This window comes from Penicillium vulpinum (genome assembly GCF_028829585.1).
Source record: "Penicillium vulpinum strain IBT 29486 chromosome Unknown utg000004l_segment0_segment0, whole genome shotgun sequence".
NCBI lineage: Eukaryota > Fungi > Ascomycota > Eurotiomycetes > Eurotiales > Aspergillaceae > Penicillium > Penicillium vulpinum.
Window position 1 is genome coordinate 4,305,318 of NW_026643244.1, and position 22,911 is coordinate 4,328,228.

General features: G+C 49.3%; 10 protein-coding genes across 10 annotated transcripts; 8 read left to right on the top strand and 2 right to left on the bottom strand.

The window, feature by feature from the left end:
- Positions 1-727: 727 nt before the first annotated feature.
- Positions 728-1,053, bottom strand: N7479_010137 (protein PET117; the record flags this gene model as incomplete). Its single annotated transcript, XM_057257830.1, has 2 exons — positions 728-901; positions 958-1,053. The coding sequence occupies 2 exons, from the start codon at positions 1,051-1,053 to the stop codon at positions 728-730; spliced, it is 270 nt and encodes an 89-aa protein (XP_057105288.1).
- A 276-nt stretch (positions 1,054-1,329) lies between these two features.
- N7479_010138 (uncharacterized protein) lies at positions 1,330-1,996 on the top strand (the record flags this gene model as incomplete). Its single annotated transcript, XM_057257831.1, has 6 exons — positions 1,330-1,332; positions 1,384-1,422; positions 1,480-1,513; positions 1,583-1,591; positions 1,657-1,757; positions 1,829-1,996. The coding sequence occupies 6 exons, from the start codon at positions 1,330-1,332 to the stop codon at positions 1,994-1,996; spliced, it is 354 nt and encodes a 117-aa protein (XP_057105289.1).
- A 918-nt stretch (positions 1,997-2,914) lies between these two features.
- On the top strand, positions 2,915-4,430 carry N7479_010139 (triglyceride lipase; the record flags this gene model as incomplete). Its single annotated transcript, XM_057257832.1, has 10 exons — positions 2,915-3,014; positions 3,193-3,433; positions 3,494-3,503; positions 3,553-3,554; positions 3,609-3,697; positions 3,748-3,786; positions 3,848-3,977; positions 4,027-4,263; positions 4,314-4,348; positions 4,405-4,430. The coding sequence occupies 10 exons, from the start codon at positions 2,915-2,917 to the stop codon at positions 4,428-4,430; spliced, it is 909 nt and encodes a 302-aa protein (XP_057105290.1).
- A 692-nt stretch (positions 4,431-5,122) lies between these two features.
- Positions 5,123-7,169, top strand: N7479_010140 (arrestin (or S-antigen), N-terminal domain protein; the record flags this gene model as incomplete). The annotated part of the gene is made up of 5 exons (XM_057257833.1): positions 5,123-5,335; positions 5,411-5,524; positions 5,574-5,786; positions 5,843-6,412; positions 6,465-7,169. The coding sequence occupies 5 exons, from the start codon at positions 5,123-5,125 to the stop codon at positions 7,167-7,169; spliced, it is 1,815 nt and encodes a 604-aa protein (XP_057105291.1).
- Positions 7,170-7,852: 683 nt separating this feature from the next.
- N7479_010141 (uncharacterized protein) lies at positions 7,853-11,969 on the top strand (the record flags this gene model as incomplete). The annotated part of the gene is made up of 3 exons (XM_057257834.1): positions 7,853-8,205; positions 8,265-10,619; positions 10,667-11,969. 3 exons carry the CDS (start codon positions 7,853-7,855, stop codon positions 11,967-11,969), a joined length of 4,011 nt encoding a protein of 1,336 aa, XP_057105292.1.
- Positions 11,970-12,533: 564 nt separating this feature from the next.
- Positions 12,534-14,604, top strand: nfr1 (putative AIF-like mitochondrial oxidoreductase (Nfrl); the record flags this gene model as incomplete). The annotated part of the gene is made up of 3 exons (XM_057257835.1): positions 12,534-12,756; positions 12,815-13,007; positions 13,365-14,604. The coding sequence occupies 3 exons, from the start codon at positions 12,534-12,536 to the stop codon at positions 14,602-14,604; spliced, it is 1,656 nt and encodes a 551-aa protein (XP_057105293.1).
- Positions 14,605-14,812: 208 nt separating this feature from the next.
- Positions 14,813-15,970, bottom strand: N7479_010143 (DNA-directed RNA polymerase I subunit RPA43; the record flags this gene model as incomplete). Its single annotated transcript, XM_057257836.1, has 1 exon — positions 14,813-15,970. One exon carries the CDS (start codon positions 15,968-15,970, stop codon positions 14,813-14,815), a length of 1,158 nt encoding a protein of 385 aa, XP_057105294.1.
- Positions 15,971-16,274: 304 nt separating this feature from the next.
- N7479_010144 (J domain-containing protein) lies at positions 16,275-17,468 on the top strand (the record flags this gene model as incomplete). The annotated part of the gene is made up of 3 exons (XM_057257837.1): positions 16,275-16,319; positions 16,384-16,908; positions 16,968-17,468. 3 exons carry the CDS (start codon positions 16,275-16,277, stop codon positions 17,466-17,468), a joined length of 1,071 nt encoding a protein of 356 aa, XP_057105295.1.
- Positions 17,469-18,500: 1,032 nt separating this feature from the next.
- On the top strand, positions 18,501-19,392 carry N7479_010145 (uncharacterized protein; the record flags this gene model as incomplete). The annotated part of the gene is made up of 2 exons (XM_057257838.1): positions 18,501-18,889; positions 18,984-19,392. The coding sequence occupies 2 exons, from the start codon at positions 18,501-18,503 to the stop codon at positions 19,390-19,392; spliced, it is 798 nt and encodes a 265-aa protein (XP_057105296.1).
- A 1,115-nt stretch (positions 19,393-20,507) lies between these two features.
- On the top strand, positions 20,508-22,873 carry N7479_010146 (uncharacterized protein; the record flags this gene model as incomplete). Its single annotated transcript, XM_057257839.1, has 6 exons — positions 20,508-21,298; positions 21,354-21,580; positions 21,629-21,759; positions 21,813-22,059; positions 22,117-22,632; positions 22,743-22,873. The coding sequence occupies 6 exons, from the start codon at positions 20,508-20,510 to the stop codon at positions 22,871-22,873; spliced, it is 2,043 nt and encodes a 680-aa protein (XP_057105297.1).
- Between the last annotated feature and the right edge of the window lie 38 nt (positions 22,874-22,911).

Below are 22,911 nucleotides of genomic sequence, written 5' to 3' on the forward strand. Positions count from 1 at the left end.
CGGAAACCACATCCAATCCATACTTGACGAATAAAGTCAAGTTAATTTCATTTATAAATAGATCTTAAAATCTTTTTAAGAAAAGCCTCATTTGTTATCGAGCCCATGAAAATGAGCTGTATTGAGTACGGTTACGGCCCACTGCCCACATGGAGCATATAAAGCCCGCAAAGATGATGTGCAAGAACAGCTTTAGTGCGATAGGAGCTCCGTGTATATTGAGGATAAGGACCTAGGAAGCGATATCGCTAGGTCTTTAAAGAAATCTTTCAAGGTTGGAACTGGAATATTGCTGCGACCGACGGCGGCACCTGTCCAGACAGTATGGGCCCATAGTATATTGCAGGCCACAAAGTCATAACAGGACGCCCGATGATTGTTGCCGCAGCGGTATTTAACTTACTAAGCCTTAAGCTCTGCTTGTAATCATATAAACCCCCAAATTACTTGGAGAGTACAGCATTAACCACACTATTCGGCCAGACAACGACAAAACTGATAGAGAGACGATTTCATGCTATATGGTACAGATGAGGGTATATTATACACCACATGTTTAAATATTTGTACAACGTCACATATGCAAACAACTTTAACTCCTTGTTCCCATGCATCAGTAACCTGGCCGCCGTTGAATTCATTGGTATAGCCAGAGCCCATCCAGACCGCACCACAGACTAGATCGCGCAATAGAATACAGCACGGTACTCACAGTCAAACACTTGAATTAAGACCCCGGAGTCGTGTTTTGACTAGTTGTATTTGGGTCGCCGGTGGTGCTGTGTACCGTCTGGAGCTTGAGGTACTCCTGTTCGAGGGTCTTTTGCATCTCAAAGTCGGCCTGGCGTTCTAGTCGGATACGCTGCTTTTCCATATCACGTTCAACTCCTCTGTGCATAGCCTAAGATTCAAAAAATAAGTATATATCAAAAATAGAGAATTGACGCTGTAACATACCGCTCTATCCGCCTCTTGTGCCCAGTGGACAAACCAGACAATACCCATTGTGCCGAGGCCAGTGGCTGCCAATGTGAATTTTGCTGCGCGAGACATTGGAGGACAAGTGAGGGCACAGTCTAACACAAGATTCAGCGGATAATGGTCACAAACAATCTTTTGAGCTGTCAACTGTTCATCAAAACGACCGTCCGGGATTATCAGTTTATCGATCACCGGGCGGCGTTTGATGGCAGAACCCCCACCGCTCTGGGGGGCGATGCGTGGCTCCGATGGACCTGGGCCCGGAGCTCCAGACTCGCCGTTTAATCGTTCCTGTCCAGCCTTTTTCCCCCTATCCTATTTTCAAAGCCGAGAGGTCTCATAGCAAATATGGTGAGCTATCTACCTCAGAATTGGTGGCCAGCTGCTAACGGTGAACAACAGTCGGCTCAGAACTCCGCGGGCATTCAAACCCTCCTCGATGTAGGTCTTACTTGCATGTTGAACGCGGCCTAGAGATACTAACCACGGAACTGTCAGGCCGAGAGAGAGGCCCAGAAGATTGTGCAGAAAGGTAAGTTCAAACATTGCTTACCCCTCATCGCTGTCCATCACAGACACTAATACGTCACATCACATTTAGCCAGAGAGTGTACGCATTCCAAACTTATCTGTCGCTATTTTCTCGCATCGAACTAATTATTTCACAATATACAGACCGTACCCAGCGGATAAGAGACGCCAAGTCAGAGGCCCAGAAGGAGATCGAGGAATACAGGAAGCAGAAGGAAGAGGAGTACAAGAAGTTCGAGGGCGAGGTGAGATACAGCTCCTAAACGGCGATCATAGCAAGAGATATCCAAAGTACTGAGCTGACTGGTCTCATTAGCACTCAAGCGGATACAAGGTATCAGAGGAGGAGGCCGACAAGGAAGCCCAGGTCAAGCTCCAGGAGATCAAGGAAGCCGGCAAGAAGCAGGGTGACAAGGTGGTCGCAGACCTCATTCGTGTGACGACCGACGTCAAGCCGGAGGCGTCTGAGAAGATCAAGGCATAATGTAGATATTCCGGGTTATCTTTTTTTTTCCTCGCGTGAATTCGCTTGCGTGTCTGTTCATCGATATCCAATTGTCGGACAATGTCAATTTCTTTTTGGTTCATCACTGTGTATATGATTTGGATAGAGCCTAGATCGCTCGGTTTGGGATACGCATGTCGCATTCTTATCCCATGGTGTTACTGAAGGTCTGGCTTGAGTCTAGGCTTTTCGATCTGTGGTAAGTCTGAGTATCGACCCATCTTATTGCGAGCCTATTATAGAGAGCTATACTTGGTTGAGCTTCAAATACATCACCAGCCCACTAAGCCAGAGAGCACGCCTCTGATTTTTATCTCTGTCTGTTTTACTTAATACCGATGGACAGCAACGTGAGGCGCAGGACGCTTCAATGCGCTGTCTGAACCCCTGAGAAGGTGCCAGTGTCAACTCCTGTTGAGCGTATCTCAGGGTGACGAGTGCCTGTTGGTTTTAAGGGGGCCCTCTACCACTCAAGTCAGTTGGCGGCTATATCAATTGCCTCTTATTATAAAAAGACATCCCATTTCATTTGAGACAAACATTTTAGACTTGCAGCAATGTCATATTCCAAAGAGCCACTTCGTTCTGCGTGTCTCCCTTCTGGCCACCCCCAGCAGTTCGGTGGCCCCTCACAACAGGCCTCCAGCGTTTCAAATTTGTTTATTAGTAGAGCTTAGAATGCTGATTATTGTTTTGAATTCTTCCCACGCAAAAAGGCCGCTCATCATAGACTACCACAGCCTGAAGAATTAGCTAAATATATTTTTCTTTCCGTTTATAGGGCACGTACATCCTTAGTGGAAGATGTATGTAGTAATTGGCTGAAGTATAGTCCCTTTTTGGCCTGAGGCATCAACAACGTTTTGCGTTGCGTCATTCCGCGCCGTATCTCATTCGATGACCTGTCTACGGACGAGGCAGAACAATGAAATATGCAATTCGTACTCCAAATGCACTCAGACGATCCTCAATAGCCTGCTATTCATACGGCCAGACTGTATGTCAGTCTAACAACAGGTGGTATCATGGGTCTGCATGCAGACCCAGACCAAGTCTCGAACCGCGATTAGAGGACCACGGCAGAGTAATTGTTGACGAGTACTCAATCATCCGTGATAAATATTGTTTGTTCCTTTTGACTTGAACAGTTTGGACAATTGCTGACTTGCGATTAGCTGCACCACAATACCCCGTCGTTCTCGCCCATGGCTTGCTTGGGTTTGATGAACTGCGCCTTGCTGGCCCGTACCTACCCGGTGTTCAGTACTGGCGTGGAATCAAGGAGGCCCTGACAGCACGAGGTATTGAAGTTATTACGGCGACAGTGCCTCCATCAGGCTCTATTGAAGCGCGGGCTGAAGCATTGGCCCGAAATATCGAGGCCGGCGCTAGAGGGAAAGATGTTAATATCATTGCGTATGTTACCTTCATTTCCCGCTTACGCATATCGACATATTCTGACTGATTTATGTATAGTCATAGCATGGTAAGACCTCTTAGTCATTGTGGTAGGGTTAATGCTTATCTGTGATTAGGGGTGAGACATACCGAGAGAACCATACTATACATGGCAAGCTAATGGCCTGCATAGCGGACTTGATTCACGATATATGATTAGTCGCATACGACCAGAAAAGTTCAAAGTCTTGTCACTGACCACTATCGCATCTCCACATCGAGGTCTGGCATAGCATAGCTTCTTATTCACCTTCTTGCTAACTGTCTAATAGGCTCATCTGTGGCGGACTATGTATTTGATCAGATTGGAGGTTTGTGCCTATTTAATCGGTTCCTGAGATAACTTAGAAGGTAACATTTATTTCTGTGCAGCCGATCGCCTACCTCAGATCTATTATGCCCTTAATCGACTAAATGTCGAGACAGGTGCATTCGGTCAGCTAACACGAAAATACATGACCGAGACCTTCAACCCCAATACCCCAGATGTGAAGGATGTCAGGTAAGTGCCACATATTCTCCCCACTTTACGCCCTATTAACATTCCCAAGATATTTCTCTTATGGAGCAGCAGTTGATCCAAGTATATGGTCTGCCTTTCGGCTCTCGCACCGAGTACTTGCGGAGATCGAAGGACCCAATGATGGCCTAGTGAGCGTGTCTAGTAGCCATTGGGGAGGCGATGCAGGGTACAAAGGAACCCTAATGGGCGTGAGCCATCTGGACCTGATCAACTGGACCAACCGGCTCAAGTGGCTAGCCGGCGAAGTAACAGGCAACAAACGGAAGTTAGTTGATTGCAGATTGCACTTTGGGCATTGGGCTGATCTTCTTGCAGGTTTAATGCCATTGCATTTTACTTGGACATTGCAGGTATGTGTTACAGTTTGATTGGGTTGCTTGAGACTAAAAGGCTGCCTGTTCACTAGACATGTTAGCAAAGGAAGGACTTTGAAAAAGTTATTGCCGGGTATATTTGGAGTTCCCTCAGCCTTGTTGTGGCTTGCTGTGGGTCTGATATAGAAATTGTGGTGCCTAGAGTGGAAGTTCAGGGGATTTTTCTTCATATTCTTCGAATCTTGCCTTACTATCTATGAATATATTTTTGTATAGTGAAATAAATTTAGTAAATCACTTAGTAAAAAAAGAGACTAGATTTCAAAATTATCTATTTACTATCCAAGTATGTTGTAGTTATGAAAGAGCGTACGGAGTACAAGAGAGTACTCCGGACAACCCTTGGAACTTATAGTGTATGGATACTCGCGGAATGGGCCCTTTGTCTTAAAAGTGTGGCTGTGATGTGATTGAGGCGCAGCATGCCTAATCCAATCTTCTAGTCTTTAATCTTACAAAAGTCCCTGACCATACTGGGCGAGACTGTGACAGTTGTATGTTTGCTTGGCAATCAGTTGATCGGCGAACACTCGAGACGTCATTCCGGGACCCTGCGCATATAATCCGCATTCTCCCCCCGTCCTACGCCCCCCACGACATCTTTTCGCGCCGAGCCGTACATTATTTGCATCTTCTAAGAGCTGAATCCTTGTCGCATTATTTTCCAGTGATCGCATTTCCCTGTTTGACCCTTCGAACGCCGCCACCAATCGAAGAGAGAGCCCCGCCAGGGCCCGGGCGCCCGCCGCCATGTCCGCAAATATCGTCTTGGACAGCCGCCACACCCATTACACAAATCTGGACTTCCTCAAGGGCAAGGTTGTGTTACAGCTACCGACTGAAGCAGCCATCGGAGCCATTCAAGTCAAATTGGAGTGCGAGAGCCGTACTCGTCTATCCGGTCCCAAGTATCCTCAAAATGTGCACTCGGACAAAAAGCGAACGGAGCTTGAGGTTCACAAGGTGAGAGGATGTGGTTATTATACCTATAGTTGGGATAAAACATTGGTAGGAGCATGGGTTGACCAATGAGTGCAGATCTTGTACAAGGTTGCTACCGTCTTCCCGACACCGGGTGTGATGCAGAATGGATCCCCTGCGCCTTCATATACATTTGCCGCAGGGTCATATGAGTACCCTTTCGAATTCAAGGTGAACAATCTATTCTATGGTAGTGAGGATATCTTTAACGCTCTATTAGTTCCCCTTCAATAATTCATGCAGCACCACCAACAGCATGCTCACCAATCTAAATTTTTCCGGGTTGAAAGTCGAGGTAGCTAAAGACACCAACCGACACGTCAGAAAGACTCTCCCACCATCTTTAAGCGGATTCCCGGGTGTAGCAGATATCAAATACTTTGTCAAGGCCACAGTTATCAGGCCGCAATTCTACAAAGAAAACATCAGATCGGTAAGTGATATGTGCGGATAATATGCTATTGTCGCACTCGCTAATTGGTTTCTTAGATTGTACCCCTAAACTTCCTTCCAATCGAGCCACCAAGAGTAGGCAATCCCAACGAGGAAACCTACGCCAGGCGGCAACACCAATTCTCCAAAATCCATGTTCCATCCAAGAAGAAGAGTATCTTCTCACGGGGTCATTCCGCGCCCCGAGAGACATGTGCAGAGCCCCCTCGGGTGTCTGTAGATGCTCGACTCCCAAACCCATCTATTCTCACCTGCAACGAACCTGTCCCCCTCCGTCTCCTCGCTAAAAAGCTGACCGATGGGCCGGACGTAATCTTCCTTCAGATGTTGCAGGTGGAACTAATATCCTACACGAAAATTTTGGCCCATGACCTCAACCGCACTGAAAGCGGCTCATGGGTTATCATGAGCCGTAGCAATATGAGTATCCCGCTGGGCAAGCCAGAGGACCCCGTAGGCACTGATTGGATTATTGATCCAAAGCTGTGGAACCAGTATCCTTTGCCTAACTCAGTGGCACCATCTTTTGAGACATGTAACATTGAAAGATCTTACGAGCTGGAAGTCCGAGTGGGCTTGACTCATGGAAATGCCTGGGAAATGCAGGTATGTTGAATCCTCTATCCCTAGAGCTGTCTCTTGGCTGACCATAGCATAGCCTCAACTTATCGTTCTTCCCTTGCGAATGCCAGTCAGAGTATTCTCAGGAATCGCTCCACCACAGGCCCTTTTAGATGCAATGGCCGCTGCATCCCTTCACCCGTCATCTACTAAACAGAAACCCCAGCCCAGCTTGCCAACAGAGGCTGGAACCAACCGGCCACCAATGCCACCACGGCCAACTGGCGAGCCTGTGCCCGTCAATTCTGGTGATGTATATGACGATGCACCACCCAGTTACGAGGATGCCATGGGAGACCACCTGAGTCCAGTGGATGGACCACGCCGCGAGTATCACCCACCAGACGCCTCATCACAAAGCACAGTAGAATCTGGAACTGATGCCAAGTACGCAGCCCAACCGGGTAAGGCGCTTGAGGATGGGCCCGCGGCAGAAGGTTCCTCGGCGCCTCGTCGCCGAGGCAATCGCGCCTCCTCGGAATCCTTCGACATGCTACCTACCACACCGCCGGAATCCCAATCTGGATCGCCTCCTGCATCCCCCGTGAGACGCCCAGCCAGCATGATGAAAATCCCTCGGAACGGTGTTGATGAAGAAAGTCCACCACAATATGAGCCTGTTGCGGGGAATCAGCTGAACGCCCCCCAAGCTGTGCAACGCCAGCCTTCACGAAATAACCTTCGTCCTATGAACTTGGGCGTTCCTAATCGGAAGCCTGTGCCGCGAAGTCCAGGCAGTTGAGGCTATTGTCTCAATAGGTTGTTTGGTCTCACTAATTTGGTCATATTCTCTCCTCTTTCACGTTCGGTGTCTGGGTTTGAAATTAAGTGGAGTTTCATGGCACTTGACCAGTGGTTATTCCGGCACTAATAGCATTACCCATCAAAGCAACTGCTTTATTGCTATCTTCGAACTCGATACCCCTCAGATTTCAATGTTGAAAAGTGTTTTTAAGACTATGTATTTTCTTTCACTTGACATGCATCATAGGCCTATGGCGGCGTTAGTGTCTTTGGGGATCTATAATTTAATTCATCTAGTGTAGCACTTGTTGAACACTAAACTATATTTTATTTTACATACACGTAGTCTAAAGAATAAGCCCAATCCAATGAGGCCGATATCATTGAGTATAGAAATACGAGGATGTACGCTATTCCAAGAGCGGCTAGCGTACCTTCCACGCGGATTGAGCTCTGATCAGTTCCAATGTTGCTCTCCTCTTCCACTTGAACATATGTCCCAACCATATGGGCCTGTTCTCACATTGAATCCTAATCCAATCTGCTAGATCAGCTTGGGACAACTAGGTTAACTCCGCATCGAAGCATTACGTCCAAGTACTCAACTCAAACCCCTCCAACAGCAACACGAAAAAGTCCCTTCGCCGCGTCAATGATTTAGCTCGCAACTGGCCATCCACCATGCGTCTCCACCTTGTCATCTCGCGACATGGCCTACCGGTCACGCGCATTCTCTGGACGACAACTTCGTCTACTTCTGTGCTAGGCGAATATGGGACTCAGCGCCCAGCATCAAGCGCAGCTGTCGCATCGTCTCGCACCCCGAACATTGCCTTCTCGAATGGTGGTTATACGGTCGCACAACTCCTCGAGGACGTGAACGAAGTTGTGCCGCTGGAAACCGAACCCAGCGTCTTTGATGCGGAGTTCAGTGGCCAGTGGGGATTAGAAGATTATGTTGTCGAAGTGGCTGGGTCGGAATGTCTCCATTTTATGGAGGTTGATGGCTTGCTCCGAGATGGAGATGAACTCGTGTATGTGCATGTTACAACTGTCTCAATATCGTACACTGGACTAATTTATCACTTGCTAGCATCCGTGCCCTTCAATTGGCAGACCTTCGGGCCAGAAGGCTGTGTGGTCGCCACCAAATTACTGCCGATGGCAAGCATCTGATTGACGGCGTGCCTTTCGGGTTACCATTCTTGAAAAGAACTACTTCCACACGACCTGCAATTACCATACCTCCAAGGAAGAAACGGCGCACGGTTTTTTCTGGCTGGGAGCACGCTCCAGAGTATGTAACTGAGGGAGTCCACGCCGATGAAGAAGGTGATGGAGACTGGCTTCCGCCTCCTAACACCGGATTTGGAAAGGAGCTTTCTGTTATGCCGGCCGAGCATGAAGAGTCCCTAGGCACAGTCATTCGTCATCCTGTTGACCGCACCGCGGAATCCGACAGTGAAGCAGATATGTCCGAGATGCCCGAAATTCGAGAAGATGAATTGGAGAGCGAACTCCAAGCGCTCAAAGAGGACTTTGAAGAGGCTTCTCAATTTGTTGATATCAGGAACCAGACTCGGAATGCCAGTGGACACCCATTACGTGCCACCTCGATAGCCAAGCGACCAACTTCCAAGGGATCACTTGCAGCTGCCTCGTCTCTTTCGAGCAAGCGGTCTCGCGCAGACGACTCATCTCCCCGGACCTCAAAGGCTGTGAGATTTAACAATGGAGATGAGCAGGAGGATGAGGATATGCCTGATCTCCCACAATTTCCACAGGCCCCACAGGTGGAGGGAAGTGCTGCTGTATCTTCCGATTCCGATTCATCCGAGTCATCTACGTCTTCTTCAGACAGCGATTCTGATGATGATTCTGATTCTGATTCATCTTCGAGCTCCGAAGACTCGGATTCATCAGACTCAGAAGAGGAAGAGGAAGCCGCCCCACCTGTCGAGAAGGTCCAACAACCGGTTTCTGTGGGCCCTCCTGGTGAAGGGTCCATCCGTACCAAAAAGAGCAACAACCGCATCAAACTACGCCGCCGTCTATCCAAGCTCAAGCAGCTAGGCGCTCTCCCCCAACAAGCAGGTTTTGATGCATTGCGGGCGTGGGAAGACAGCCATGGAGGCTGGCATACTCCGGAACAATATCTTGACCCGAATCCGTTCGTGAAACCCCAACCACCTGTGGAACAGGAACAAGAATCTGCCGAATCTTCCAGCAAGAAGCAAAAGCGAGAAAAGAAAGAACAAGACAAGAAAGAGTTCGAAGCAAGGCGCGAGAAACTGCTTCGCGATCTTGCCTCGGGTAATGGTGTTGATGTGAGCGAGACATCGGAGAAAGAAAATGTCCCGCCCGCTGCATCTGCCGTTGGACAGCCCTCTGTTTCAGAAGAAGTGCTCGGTGAGGGTCAGATGGAGCAGGAACGTTCGAACCGACGTACCCTGGACGTAGCTAGCTCACGACGCATGCTGTTTGGATCGCTAGGAATGCGAACCCCGAAGACCAAGGAAGAGGAAGAAGAAGCACGAAGAAGGCTTGCTGCTAAAGCTAGTGCAGGTGGACGCCGAAACAAACCTACGCAAGACGTTCAAGACGATGCCGACCAGATGCAAGAGGATGAAGATGCATCCGACATTGATTGGCAAAACAAGCTTGTCATCCGTGCCGTCGAGTGTCTCTATCCCCAAGTTGATATGACTGCGCCTCCTTATCCTTTTGTTCAACGTTGGGATCAAGAAGCCAATGCATTGATTCGTGAGCTCAAAGGCCCCAGTAAAAAGCGGAAGAGAAAGCAGCGTGTTCAGGTCTATGAAGGACATGCGGAGCAGGAGGAATACGATGAAAATGGAAATTACTACGGCTATGATGATCAATACCAAGGCGCAGATGACCAAGCCAATTATGAGGGTCATTGGGAAGGCGAAGCTGCTCCCTACTATGAAGGCCACTATGCAGGCGAAGCTGAAGGTGATCAGATGGATTATGACGATGCCCCTGAACCTGAACAACCACCCAATCCTACCTTCGATGACCTGCCTTCGATTCCTGCCGACCTGAGTTCTGTTCCTGATTTGACTGAGAGCGAGGTAAAGGTCGGTGCAATCATTGCATTCCGGCAGCTAGACATGTCCAAAGCCACAAACTGGCAGCCTCAAATGTCTGAGTACCGAGTAGCTGAGGTGCGCTCTATTAAAGACCATGTGTTAATTAATGTACTGCTGGCCAAGCGGGACCGAAAGCCTCCGTCAACATCCAGCGAGTATGACGAGCCCCGTCAATTCAGCAAGTTTGAAGTACCAGACCTAGCCAACGATGAGGGAGAGGATGACGGCTATCGCGAGCTTGCCTTTGCGGAACTTAGCGATCCGAAGCTTCTCCAGCCTGCAGCACATTCGGGTGCCAAATCTGAGGATCAGAACAATACTCGAGAAGGTAGCATGTCAGTGAAATAAACTCTAGTGGACGGCTCGTGCTTACATATCCAAGTGTGTCTGTAGTTCAGGAAACCGTACCGAATGCCCAACCAGCTCTTTCCGAGGAAATATATCTTGACGACACAACCTTTGTCACCATCGGAAATGAAGTCACTCATCTCGGGTCCCCTCGCGAATCCCCGGGAATGCCCGATGAACCTATCCAACAAACCCCTGGCAGAGGCCTGCCGCAGATCCAGGTCCAAAGTGGATCTGATGAGCGCAGTATTACTACTCCGATCCCGTCGCCTTCGTTCACCGGGTTTCACTCTGCTCGATCCTGGCAGCAAATGACCCCTGGTGCTGAGCTCAGCCGCGAGCTTGAAGGCCATACCCTCATCGGAGGGGAAACTCCATCTGCTTTAGTCAACCGGGACGAGGAACCCTCCGCGTTGTCATACACATCTGCAAATCAATCCTTCGCGGATGATCCTGAGGATGAAGAGATGTCTGGGCATCAAGAACATGAGCGTCAGGTTGTTAACGAAAATCCTGTGCCGCTTTGTGATTCGGGGGACAACGGCCCTCAGTCTGGCTCACTTCTGTCCACTATCGACCATAGCGGTAATGATGGCGGTTCCGATTCTGGTTCTCTATTTGTAAAAAGAGATACGAGGAGTGAAAAGAACAATGCAGCTCCTGCCAGCTCTTCTGAATCGTGGAGAGATCTTTTGAACAGACTAAGAAATGGGCCATCGGAGCCAGGCGAGTCACTCGTCACCAGTGAAGAGAACAACAGCGAAGGCAACATCAGTGAAGACAGCAGTAGCGAAGACAATAACAGTAAAGCCAACAACAGCGAAGACAATATCAGTGAAGGCAATCAAAGCCCAGAGCGGTTGGAAGACAGTGTGCAGCACTCCTACCTGGACCTCAATTTCTCACCACTTGACTCCCCACGGGCATTCACCTCGCGATCGCACAGCCCACCAATAAGTGCCCAAGGGGATACCAAGTTTAAAAAACAAACCTCATTCCCTTCACCACTTGAAACGGAATCTCCCGCCGCACCTACTCGCTTCAAACTCTCCCGGCGGGTGGTTGAATCCGAACCCACCTCCCAAATCCCCGCTTCCCAGGCATCCGAAGTGATTGACCTCACTTCCAGCCCGCGTGGATCCCCCGAACCCAGCACCTCCAATCCAAACCCATCTCAGCGCTCCAAATCTGCACTGTACGGGGGTTCACGAAGTGAGGATATCCCTCGCTCGTCTGGGCATCCACCCCGAGCTTCTGAGGGAAGACTCCAACGCATGGTAGAAGTGAATATCAGTCCTTCCAGTCAGAAGAAGAAGCGCTCGTCACGAAAGTTCTGAAATATGGTTGTATCATTTGCTATTGAAAGTTGAAGATATGTTGATTACTGTATGTATATGTACAGGTGCAGAGCGATGGCGTCTAGGAACTTTCACATTCATTTTTTTCCTGGACATTTTTATTTCGGCAGAATTGAAGATCAATACAAAGATTATTCTAAGTATTCAACATGTTCCATATTGCAGATCAAGGGTGACAACGCCTTGCCAGTGATTGGTTGACTACATCTACAAAGTGATGTCATGATAGTTGTATAACTTCCAAGATTCTCACATCTTAAAAGTATTACAATCAATGGATAGAACTAAGAAACCTGGCTTTCTATTTAAGCAAGTTCTTCTTTTTGTTTTCCCACTTCCCCCTCAACCATGTACCGTCTAAGTACGTGGCTATCTCTCCAACTATCCCGGCGGTGTAACTGCATCTCGTCATTGCGCCATATTTCCTCACCCCGCATATCCAGCTCACCCTTGACATTTTCTTCTTTCTCTTCTATCCCTTCAATATCTAGTACCCATTCATCCCCATTCAAGTCGATTCAATTCAAACGCAATCTATCCACAATGTCTCAAGAATACAAACTTAAAGATATCCCTTCCTTCGCGTCCCTCAACTCTCTAGACAAGATCGAGGCTGAAATCGAAGGCATTGAGGATGGGAAGGTTCTTCTTATCAAGCTGGACGATAAAGTTCATGCTCTCAGTCCGCGATGCTCGCATTACGGGGCACCACTGAAGAATGGTGTTGTTACTGGAGATGGGAGGCTTACATGTCCCTGGCATGGAGGTGAGTTTTTGAGAGAATACATAGCAAAGGAACAAAGAGCTAACTACTATATATATAGCCTGTTTCAATGTCACAACCGGTGATGTGGAAGATGCCCCAGCCCCTAACGCGCTGAACAAGTTCGAAGTCTTCGAAAGAGAGGGCGGCGTATATATCCTTGCCAAAGAAGAAGATGTCAAGGCAGGACAGCGAAATCCTGTTGTGAAATGTAGTGTGTCACAGCCGAAGGAGAAGGTTGTTGTAATTGGAGGGTAAGTCAAAATTTTCTTTTTGCTTCGTTATCGTGCACATTTCGCGTGTTATATTTCATTGCTTTGTATCAATGTACGGATGCGCAGGAATTTGGCCAAGCGGATGTCGTTAACGACAGTTGGGGCACCGCTTGTTTGGAACACGCGCATCCTCAGCGAGTGCCGCTTGATCTCGACTTGCCGGATTGCCTCCGGGTGATGACTTTTTTTGGGGCGATGTTCCCAATACCTTGCGTTACCTTCTATACGTATGGCGGTGCTATCCAGTGTGCTCCCAGTGCTGCCCATGCCTCCTATGCCATACGCATCTCTACATTCTCATTTAGATACTTCAATACCCACACTGACATCAAACAGAGGAAGCGGAACTCTTGGCCTTATTCAAGCCCTCCGCGAGCTAAAATATCCCGGGGCCATTACAATCATATCCCAAGAGCCTGATCTAATAATAGACCGGACCAAGCTGTCCAAAGCCCTAATCACAGACGCAGCCAAGATCCAATGGCGGCCACGAGAGTGGTACATCGAAGCAGCCATAGAAAACATCACAGATGAAGTGACAGCCGTGGACTTTGAACAACAATCCATCTCCACCAAATCTGGCCAGACTATTCCCTACACCAAGCTAGTCTTAGCAACAGGCGGCGTCCCACGTACCCTCCCGCTACAGGGCTTTAAGGGAGAACTAAACAACATCTTTACCCTCCGCACGATCCAAGACGTGCAGTCAATTCTCACAGCCGCTGGCTCAGAAAAAAGAAACATCGTGGTAATCGGCAGCTCCTTCATCGGCATGGAAGTCGGCAACGCGCTCTCAAAATCCCACAATGTGACAATAGTAGGCATGGAAACCTCCCCAATGGAGCGCGTAATGGGCACCCAAGTCGGCCGCATCTTCCAAACAAACCTAGAAAAGGCCGGCATCAAATTCAACCTCTCAGCAAATGTAAGCCACGCAACAGCCTCGCCCTCAAACACCCACACCGTCGGCGCAGTCCACCTAAAAGACGGAACAACCCTCCCAGCCGACCTCGTCATCCTAGGCGTCGGCGTCCGCCCAGCAACAGACTTCCTCCGCGACAACAAATTTATAACCCTTGAGAAGGACGGCTCCATCAAAACATCTTCTCACTTCATCGTCCCAGGCTTGCAAGACTCCGTCTTCGCAATTGGCGATATAGCAACATACCCCTACCACGGCCCTGGTGCTGATGCTACGGGCTCACCTGTCCGCATCGAGCACTGGAACGTCGCCCAGAATGCCGGACGTGCGGCTGCGCGCGCGATAGTGCATGCCCAGCGTAGTCCGCTGTCGTCACTGAAACCCAAGGTGTTTATCCCGGTGTTTTGGTCGGCGCTTGGAGCACAGTTGAGGTACTGTGGGAATACAGTTAATGGGTATGATGATGTTATTTTGCAGGAGAAGGGAGAGGGGAAGTTTGTTGCATTTTATACGGCTGGAGACACCGTTGTTGCGGTTGCTACTATGGGGGTTGATCCCGTTATGGTTAAGTCTTCCGAGTTAATGAGGCTTGGAAAGATGCCAGGGAAAGGGGAGATTGTTGGAGGTGCAGATATTTTGGCTGCTAAGGTCTAGGTGAGATATGATGGGGATTTGAAGTTGGGTTCTTAATGGATATGTTTTTGGGAAATAGTTTGGAATGAAGTATTTTCTTTAAATGTTCAATTGGCATATACACATTCGAAACAGAAATAAGAACAAGCAAACCGGAACGCCCATCCAGGATGTAGTCAACAGTGATGTATGATATCGGTGCTCATGTAGACATTTACACAGAGCAAATTTATTCGTCCTTGCTCTTCTTTGACTTGGAAGACTTGGACTTCTTTTCTGTCTTTTCCTTCTTCTCTTTCTTTTCCGTTTTCTCCTTCTTCTTCTCCTTCTTGGGGCTGGGCTCAAGATGAACATCCACAGTCGAGAGCTCCTGCACCGCCGACGCCGCCGTGACATCCATCACGGGGATAGACCCAGAGATCTTACTGGGCTCCGAGAAGAACGACGGAGGCAACGACTGTCCCTGGCGCTCAGACCCGAAGAGCTGCTCCTCCTCCTCAACGGACAGCATAGTTCCCTCAATACTGAGGAACCCACGGTCCCGCTCAGAACCAGGAATAACATCTACATCGACAACACGGAAGCGCACAGAGCCACTGACGCGGTGTCCAGAAACAGACTGGAAATAACCGGTGTGAGCAGACTCATCCTCATCCTCGTCAATCGCGACCTCGTCCTCAGAGAGTGTAGTAGGCTTGAAACATTCCTTCTCAGCGTCAAAATCCGCCATATCCTTATCAGAACCCGAGTCGTCATCGGTCAAAGCCGGTGTCTCAGCTTCCTCACCAGGCGGCACCCACTTCCAGTTTGAGGGCAGGCGCTTGCGCTCAACGCCAACAGAGAACAGATTGAACACGACAGCACCGAGGAACCCCTCCGACTGCACATTCACCCATCCCTCCAGGGTCTGTCCGCGCTTCGGCCGGAACACCAAGAACGTGGCGGTCAGGTAGACATACAAGACACCATACTCGTCTGCTGTTGTGGCGAGGGTGAGCGGCTGCGGGTTCAAATCCGAAGAGGAGCGAGGGTTTGCCGGCGGCTTGCTGGAAATAGAGGCATTGGAGTAAGCCAAAATAACACCCTTCAGTGGCGGGAAGTAGGTCAGGAGCAGTGGCGAGAGATGCTCAGCCAGCAGCGAGGCCAGCGCGTGCGTCGGCGAGATGGAGATGGGCGACAAGGGTAGGTAGAGAGTCGCTGTTGTGAGTGTGAATGGAGACTCGGGATTGAAGTCTGTTTGAGGAGCTGCTTTTGAGGATGGGGTTTGCTTTCGCTTTTTGGATGGTGATGCGGATGAAGATGCGTCCTTGTTTTTGGATTTGCGCTTGCGCTCTGCGTCCGCTGTGCGCAGCGGCAGGTTGTCAATTTCCATTGCGTCAATTGCCATCGTGGAGGCAATTTGGGCGCTCCACGGAGCTTGTCGTGTCGATGTGGAGGGATTGGAGTGCTTCTTTTTTTTTTTTTTCCTTTGGGCGTCGAGAACTTTTTTTTCCATTTTGGCTTTTGGTATGACAAGACGGGAAGGCGGTGGGGCTAGGCGGTGACGGGGCGTTAAATGGCCCTCCCCGGGAACTATTTGGGGTCTATATTGTAAACGCCACTTGGCGTTTCGAGATCTAGCTTCATTTTTTCTGGTTTCTTGCTTGACATGGTGCTGTTGAGATTATTCAGGTGAAAATTCATTACTCGCCATGGCGTCTCTTCTGCCTTTCTTCGGGTGGGCTGTTCTCCCCAATGTGAGTGGAGCGCGATGCGGAGCTATATACAACACGTGGAATGGGAGCTGATATGAGTTACCAGTATGCCACATCATTTCTACAAAGTGTCTACTATGGAATAACAATACGCGCTGGTGAACCCAAGCCACAACCTCAAACTCCGCGGTTCGAGCGTCATCGTCGCCGTATCTTCATCTTCGTGATCACCAGCTACCTCCTCTACACGCTCTACGAGACCTTCTACCAGGTACAGGTTGCCGGCGATTACTACCAAGCTCTGGGTGTGTCGCCTTATGCCGATGAGCGCACAATCAAGTCGCGATTCCGCCGGCTCGCTGCTCAATATCACCCCGATAAAGTCGGGCTGGACAGCGGGTCTGATGCCTACTTCCTGTATCTTCGACAGGCGCAAGAAACATTGGTGGACCCGGTCAAGCGTTTTGCCTATGACCGGTTCGGGACAGATATGCTTGGATGGGGCGAGCAGAAGACTATGCGCGACTTCCTAATGACTTCGTTGGTCAAGTCGATCGTCCCGCAATATATTGGTGGGTTTGTCACAACGCTTGTGCTTAACTGGTTGTGGTGGGCGAATTGGGGCCGTTACGTGAGTATACAATATCGTTACTGGGAAGATGTTCAATTGCATAAGCTGATTGCTGTTAGTGGCGCTTCTACACGTTCGCTGCTATGCTGACCCTCGAACTCGGTTTGATCACGCACCCTCAGGCTGTGTTCATGCCTACCGCATACCTTCCCGTCGCGCTACAAGCTTGGCTCCCTAAAAACTCATTCTACCTCCTCCCCTTCCAGATCTTGACGCTAGCACGTCGCGCCTCTATCATGCTGCACATTTTCATCTCACAGGCTGCACCGCCCTCTGCCAAAGCTGCCAGTAATGGAAAGGGTGATAACATATCGCCGCAGACTGTGCAGCGGATCAGAGAGTTGATCCAGTTGACGCACAGCACGGATCTTGAGGCAACGCGGACGCTACAGATGGGCTTAGCACCTTTCCGTGGTGACCGTGAGAGCGTGTCGACGCTTCGGCGGGGTATGAAGGAAGGGCTAATCCTCGGTGGGGTGCGGTCCAGTCCTGAGGTGCAACGTGCCGTGGCACAGGTGGTAGAACGACGCAAGGCTGACGGTGAGAGTAAGCGTGATTGATTGGATTTCAGATGAACTTGAATCTAGTAGATATGTTTTGTATATTTACACGATATTGTATTGAATTCTTTTGTAATTTGATATCCAATGAATTTTGATTATCTGGACGATCCCTTGGCGGGTTTCGCGTAATTTGGCCATCTTTTTTTTTTGGTTCACCCGTGTGAACTAATCGAAGTTCAGGTTTTCGGTGGCAAGTCCATTAGGCCGTAGGGGCTGAGAAGACTCGTGATACCCTCACCAGATCTGTTGAGAATGGGTCCACCTAGACTTGGGATATCAAAGAGAAGTGGTTTTTTTGTTTGTAAAAGAACAAAAAAAATAAAGGCGCATCTCTCGAGACATCATGCGGTCAGTGAGTTATTTTCGGGACGCAGCGGGTGTGGAATGAGATCCATCAATGGGTTAGGGTTGGGTATTTTCAGTTAGTAGGGAGATATCAGTTAAGAGTGTGAAGAATATCTGTCTAGGTCAGATAGAATATACCCAACATGACCTTGAAAATGAAAATATAAACATATGTATTCACATATATATATATTAAGCAGAGAATAAGAAGATTTGAATACTCTACAGAGTACAAATGTGTAGAGAAAGTAAAGAAAAGCTGTATATTGTATGGTATTGTATTGTCACAATCCTGTATCATTCTCTATCTCCGGTCTCGAAGTGGCTGGACAAAAGTTGTAAAATGACAGTACACAAAGACCCAAGTCCACCTTCAACATTATTCCCCCCCCCCTGTGCTTCATGGAAGTTTTTTTTTTTCCCTTCTAATATGATGAGAGGGTCCACGATCCCTTTTTTACTTCCTTCCGTTCCATTTTCCCTTTTCCCCTTCCCCCTACTTCCTTAATCCCCTTCCTACCACCGGACTATGCGACTACACATACTTCTTCTACATCTATAAGAGACGGGCGGTGGAACACCACGTCACGGTTGTGAATTGCCTCAATACCCTTCCGGCACCAGAATCCCCCTCTTGATTATTCAACCATATTGATAAGCAATATCATCTCACCATCATCCATCATGCCCGCTGCCACTCCAAATGGTCGCTCTCGTGTTGGAGCCAAGAATTCCTCCAGCTCCTTGATGGTGGTGCTCAAGCTGTCTGGGGATGTCCTCCAGCAGTTTGTCAGTCCCAAGATCAAGTTCAGTCAAAATAATACCACCATTAAAACCAACGACAACTCCTCCCCAGCCTCATCTGCCGAGCTCCCTACCGTCCGCCCATCTTCTGCCGACAATGCCTCCGACGCCGACGCCAATTCTACACCTGCCACAGGGGCAAATGCAGGCGATACACCACGTCGGAAGGGCGTTCCGGGTCCCAAGCCAGGCAACAAAAGAACAAAAGAGCAAACCGACCCTAACGCAAAGTCACGGGGACGCCCCGGCCCCAAGAAAAAACCCAGACTGTAAGCAAACCTAACACATAAGCTCACATGGCCTCCAATGCAATACTGCAATGCTCGAAAGAAACATTTAGAACTAACACATCATTTATCTTAGTGAGGAAGGTGATACCACGAAAGTTCCAGCCGCACAGCGTCTGGGACCAAAGGCCAACACAGGGGCTATCAATGCCGGTTTGCGCGCGCTAGATCGCACCGGAGCTGCGTGTCGCAAATGGGAGCGGAAGCCCCTACAGCTGCGCAGCTTCACAGGCATTATGTGGCAGCTCCCTTCCTGGCGCACACCGGGTATCCCCAAATCCGATGACTCGGCCGATGGCAAGTCCGCAGCACTGGAAAGCGGCGACAGCGACTCCAAGCCTATGCTCCATGCTCCCGGCACCGACACGGCCAATGGCAGCAGTGCTGTACCTAGTGAGAAAAGTAACTCCGGGGATGGCGATGTCACCCCTGCTCCGTCTCATCTAGTTGAGCCCTCCTCACCAGCCATTGCTATGACGGCTTAAATATGACCGTGACGAGTTTGAATGCGGGAAAGGGGGGGGGCGCTTCTTTTCCTTTTTTTTCTCCTTTCGTGCTGTACTTATAGATTTCGTCTTCTGTTTCTTTTGTTTGTCTGGGTTATGTTGGATCTGGGTTTGGCGTTGGGAGGGAACTGTTTTATGGCTAATGGCTTTTCTGTACGGGCTTTTTATTTTTTTATGTCGCGGGTTGTGGCCGGGGATCTGGCTTATTTCACTCGGTATGTGTTCTGTATTATAGCCCTTGTCTTCTTCTTTTTTTTTTTTGCTGGGTATCAGGTATGTTTTCATCTTCTGTTTGAAGATCTTTGCTCTGGGAGCCTAACACAGTTAATTTCCCTCAGTCGCAGTGGTCATACCCCATATTATAGAGCTAGTATATACTAGGTACCTGGTACTTGGAATTATACATCTAACAAAGTCCTTGTCTGCCCGACTCCTAGTAGTACAGTAGCCGAGCATTAATGTCTAAAGCAGTCCAGCTAGGCACATCAGCTCGTGACATTATACTCTCCCCTCTTTTCCTTCTCATCCCTATAATATCCGGATTCCCTTTTCCCCGCAATCTATGTATGACCGAGGCCATTCGTGATTTCCTCTCAAGATCTGGCTTCTTTAGCTATTTCTAGGGCCCCTATACATCTCTTTTATTTTAGAAATTCCGATCGACGCCTTGAGTACTTCTCTTCGAATAGAATAGTGAGATAGCGACGTGGTAAGATCTGCTGCTTTCAGACCAGTCATGCAACGTCACCTTGTCCACGCACTCCGTCCGTGAGCGTCTTGTTTCCACGCATTTCTTACATATCTCGGACTTTCCACGCACTGTGTATTGCGGAAATATCTTATTTCCACGTCATTTGAACGTTACTTTCGACTGCCACGCACTCGAGAGTTACTCTCTCCACATGCACCACTACAAACACTCCAATGGCTAATGTTTACATCCACGCACATACAGAACCCCCTCAACTTAGTAGTGCCAAACGAGATTAGAGCTGTGGACACCAAGACCGGAAACGAGCAAACAGGAACACAGGAACACAGGAACGGTGGCCTTGATTTCGTGGCACTATTTTGGGGGGCGACCCGCGAACATCATGGCCGATGCTCCCTTCCCCCCATCCGGTGGAGCTCGAGCTCCCACCTCATACCCCGGGCCTAGTATCTCCTCCATCCCACGTCGCTCCTCCTACGCCTCAGTAGTATCTGGCAACGCATTTTCACCGCCAATCTCTAGCTCCTTCTCACATCTTCTCAACGACTCCAACCCAGTCTCCAACCCATCCGACAGCCGAGTCCACCGGGCTCCGTTCGGCGTGGATGCCGCAGACATGCACATGAACTCCGCCTGGAGAAATACAGGTTCAACAGAGTCACTACCTCCCTGGTCCCGCAAGTATGCCGGCTTTCTACGCTCGGCCGAATTTCCGCACGGCCTAGGCCTCACAGATACTCCGGCCTTCCTCGTCCCATCCTACCTCCGCAACTCCCGCTACATCGCCCGTCTCGAGACAGCCCACCGCGCTAAGATCGCGGCCCAACAGCGAGACCCCTCCTCATCCACAACATCCAATCCTACCCTCTCCGCCTCCTCCAGCAATGTTCACCTGCCCCGCATCGCCCCGTCGCACCGCGGCATGACCTATGAGATCATAGAGAAGGAACCGCCTGCCCCGGCCGATCACCTCATGCCCTTACCCAGTCAGTGGAGCTCCGTAGACAAGTTTTCCGGCCTGGAATTGTCTAATGAGAACTTCGATGTGCGCTACACTGGTCCTATGCATAAGCATGACCATGAAGCTGCTGCCTTGCGCGCGGATTACCCTATGCCGCCGCAGTGTGGGATTTACTACTTTGAAGTTAAGATTGAGTCAAAGCCGAAGGAAGGGTACGTGAACAGGCTTCTCAATGGATATTGATTGTCGATACTGACTTCGTTCTAGCATGATCGGTATTGGGTTTTCTAGCCCCAAGGCATCCGTCGAAAGACTTCCCGGTTGGGAGACGGAATCCTGGGCTTATCATGGCGATGATGGAAAGTCGTTTTTTGGTGAGAGTCAAGGACAGGGTCGAGCATATGGACCGACTTTTGGTGCTGGCGATACAGTTGGATGCGGTGTGAACTTCTCCACGGGATCTGCATTCTTCACTAAGAATGGTGTTTTCTTGGGTATGTTCTTGCGTGGATAATGGGGATATATCAGGCTAATTTTGACAGGAAATGCTTTTCATGATCTCCGCAATGCGAACCTTTTTCCGTCTGTCGGAATGAAGAAACTACCGCCAGTACACCTCAAAACGAACTTTGGACAGGAGCCTTTTGTTTTTGATATCGATGGTATGGTCAAGGTGTGTACTGTCTGCATTAAATACTCGAAGGTTGTCAAGCTAATTCACTCCAGCAAGAGAGATTCAATGTTCTAACAGAAATTAACGGAACATCCACGGCTGGTCTCCAACCACCGTTGGACGAGTCGACACTGTTGCAAGAGTTAGTCGCGCAGTTCCTCGCCCATGACGGCTATGTAGATACAGCACGTGCATTTGCAGAAGAGGTGGCCACCGAAACACTAGCCCTACAAAACGGCCGCAACGAGCCACTGAAGAAGTACGAGGTCGAGGAAGATCGTGAAGCCATCAACCGGAACAGTATGTCTACACCTCCATAACTCCTCTCAGGGTCAAGTCCTCACTTATAGCTCATAGAAATCCGCTCCGCAATTCTAGACGGCGATATCGACAAAGCCCTCAAGCACACTAAAGCCTACTATTCTAACGTCCTAGAAGACCATCCGCACATCCACTTCAAACTGCGCTGCCGTAAATTTCTCGAAATGATGCGGCAGTCGAATGAACTCTCGGCGGCAACCGCCGCAGCCTCGAAGCGCCGCCGCTCGACATCCTCTAACAACGAGCATGCCGTCTTTGACCAAGATATGGAGCTCGATGACGTGGATGGCGATGGCTGGGTCGCGGATGGCATGGACACTGAAGAATCCGAGGTCGTCGCGCAGTTCAACCAGCTTCTCACGGAGGCAGTACAGTATGGCCAGCAGTTGCGCGCTGATTACCCTACTGATGAGAACGGTGGCGACAAAAAACTGCTGGATGATATCTTCTCGCTGGTGGCGTATCCTGATCCGAAAAGGTCCGTGCATGGCCATTACCTCGATGCTGATGGCCGGGTAGCTGTGGCTGAGGAGTTGAATTCGGCTATTCTTGGTATGTTGCTTGATCTATTTATTCTTCTTTGTTTCTGCTTCTTTGTTTCTATCTTGTGTTTTCTTTTTTCTACCTCTACTTATCAACAACAACGCTAACAAACTGTGCAGTCTCATTGGGCAAATCATCTGCTGCAGCGCTAGAAAGACTATACCAGCAAACTGAAGTGCTGGTTAACGAGATCAGTGAAGACGGCGGCGCTGGGGCGTTCATTAATGTTCGGGATGATATTTTGCTTTGACCGGCGCCGGGTTAGGGTCTTACTTGTCCCCCGCCCCC